This window comes from Poecilia reticulata, linkage group LG17 (assembly GCF_000633615.1).
Source record: "Poecilia reticulata strain Guanapo linkage group LG17, Guppy_female_1.0+MT, whole genome shotgun sequence".
Lineage (NCBI taxonomy): Eukaryota > Metazoa > Chordata > Actinopteri > Cyprinodontiformes > Poeciliidae > Poecilia > Poecilia reticulata.
In genome coordinates, this window is record NC_024347.1 from 24,355,200 (window position 1) to 24,357,935 (window position 2,736).

The 2,736-nt window shown below is 42.1% G+C and overlaps 1 protein-coding gene across 1 annotated transcript in view; it reads right to left on the minus strand.

The window, feature by feature from the left end:
• Positions 1 to 2,736, minus strand: part of LOC103479790 (uncharacterized) — a 15,757-nt gene that overhangs the window by 4,344 nt on the left and 8,677 nt on the right. The window contains exon 2 of the mRNA XM_008434443.2: positions 1,991 to 2,644. Coding sequence (XP_008432665.1) covers positions 2,096 to 2,644 — 549 coding nt within the window. The 3' untranslated portion in view covers positions 1,991 to 2,095. The remainder of the gene's footprint in view (positions 1 to 1,990; positions 2,645 to 2,736) is intronic.

Consider the following 2,736-nt stretch of genomic DNA (forward strand, 5'->3'; position numbering starts at 1 on the left):
AGTGTGAAGCAAGTTTGGGGTTTTCCTTTTTAAAAAGAAAAAAACAATTCGGTGACTGCTAAAAATGGATGTCTGGATGTCTTTCTGTCTTCATGCCCAACAGATTCAAACTAATTAGCTAAAACATAGGAAACACAAGGCAACTTGTTCGTACCGTTTACTTGAACATTTTCACCTAATATCCCATTAGAACAACAAACCTTCATGTAGTTTTATATGACAGACCATTAAAAAGTGGTGGAGAGTGCAGGGTTTTATTTTTCTGCATTTTAAAATCTAAAAATGTTGCCCATTTGTATTGAATCTCTTTTACACTAATCTCTGTAAAATCAACCATTTCTCTCGGAGGCAACGCTAGACTGGTGCATTTGTTTTGGCTGTATTTACCCATAATTCCCTGTGATATAGTTTGTTTCTGCTTTGGGAGCGGCCTTTAGTCTGTTCGGCATACAGATATGCATTCAAACCATGCCAAAGTTCACTCTAATCAAAGCGAGACGTAGGTTTTTAGGCAGACCAGAGTTCGCCTTTATGGTTTAGAGTTCAACTGCGCGTTCACACCTCCCCAAATGAACCAGACTTTCTAAATAAACAAACTAGAGTTTGATGAAAGTGGGCTAAACAGGCCTGGTGTGAATGCAACCCCAAGTTTCATTATGGTTCATTATCTTGAACCATCACACTCTGTTTAATTCACACTCTGGCTGCTTGTTCAGACTAGAATGATTCTTTGGATCTAAATACATGGAAGGAATTTAAATGTAACATGTAAAGACACTTTCCAACTGAGCCTGAGCTATTTTGTAATGAAGAGTAAGCAAAAAGTTTGACAAAGCATTGACACATAGCCAGATATCTGGGAAACCAAATATATCTTTATGTGTTTTGACCTCAGATTAATATAATTATAAAAGATAATTTATATAAACCCCGGACAAAGTGGAGATTTAAAAATACTCCATATTTGTGTTTGCGTGTGTATATGGAAAAACTGAGATTTCGGGTCCAGTGCATTAGTCTACAACAAAAAGCACCAATAAATCCAGACACTTAATTTGACATGATTCCCAATCGACACTGTCTTGTGTTTTAATAGTTTAKATTCTAATATGTTATTTAAAAGTAGTCCAACCTAAATATCCATCCACACAAATGAACTTTTTGGTGCCATGTTTAAGTTCTAACAGGAAGTTGTGTTTGTTTTGARGCAATCTGATTGGCTGACATAGATTCAAGAYTTGCTCTACACTGCCCCCTATGGGTTTAAACAACGATMAMCAGTGGATTTGTGTGAGGTCATGTGGATGAAAATTTCCTGTGTGTGATATTWTTTTAAACGACGTGGCAGTGATATTTGTTTTTATAAARACCCGGTTACATGTGCAYACCACACTTTTCAGATATAAATGTGTTAAAATCATCTATGTTTTCAATACATGTCACAATAWTGTGCGATTGTGAGCTGAACTGTGCTACAAAATTCAAATGAAATACTTTTGAAGTTTGGGGTTGTAATTTGGAAAAATGTGAAAAAAGTCAAACAGGTGTGAATACTTTTTCAATTTGCTGCAATAAAGTGAGAAAGTCTTTAAATAGGAGGTTTGCCTTCCTGAGAGAAAATCATCCAACTCTGCTGTCTGATTATAACCACATGTGTAACATAACTCAGAAATAAATTCCCTGTTGCGCTCGCCAGGCCAGACACATTTTGCAGTGTGGTGAGGACCGGGAAATCATGTGATATCAACAAAAGCAGACATATTACGCCCTCTCCTTCCTCTGCCGCCCACACACAGAGACACACACACACTTTCAACACACATGGTTTTCTTTTTTTTTTTTTTTTGTCAAAGAGATGGAACGCTGCTATTCATTTACTGACTTTGAACCCTGCCCTGCCAGTAAACAGAGCAAACGTCATCAGCTGCAGGCACAGACAGAAACATCAACACTGTAAAAGACGAGAGAGGGAGAGAAGGAAAAGACTTACTGTGAATTGTTCCCCTGCCTTGTCCCTTTCTGAGCTCTGCTCTCCACGGCTGGGCCTCCTGTSCCAGTGGGGGTCTTCCACCAACCCACCCACCCYCCGCCTCCTTTACACCATGCTGGTGCTCTGGCGTCCTCTAGCAGGGTAGGCAGGGGTCCTAACGGGCTTCAGCGGCGGGTATGGGCCCTTCCCACACCGGCCATTTTGAGGGTAAGGTGGCGGCTTTTGAGTTCTTGCACTGGAAGTGCTGTTGCCTATGATGACTGTAGGGTCAAGGGTGTGTGGGTGAGGTTCTGGACGAATCGGGCCGTTGTGGTTTGAGTCTCCTGCGAGTTTCAGGTGAGGCAGGTGGCCGTTTGCGTTCGGCTTTTTGTGGCTGACGCCTTTCTGGAGACTAGGTGGGGTGAAGTGGCTCGTTTTGACGACGGACGCCATGTGGACGGGAGAGACGGAGTTGTTTCTGAATATGACGTGGTCTTCGTCAACGCCGTGCGACGRTACCCGGACCGCAGCGGGCTTGCGAGCGGGTAGAGGGGATAACCTGAAGTCCCCTGAAGACGCTGAATCGTGAAGGTTATTGGATGACCCCAGAGTGATGCACGGCTCCTCTTCGCTGAGGTCGATATTCGCTGTAAGGCGATCAATCTGCTCAACCACCTTGAATGATAATAGAGGAGGCGGTTATTACCAAACTGCAGAGCAATTTAAAATACCACTGAATTTCTGAGTCACAGTTTTTTACAAAGGTT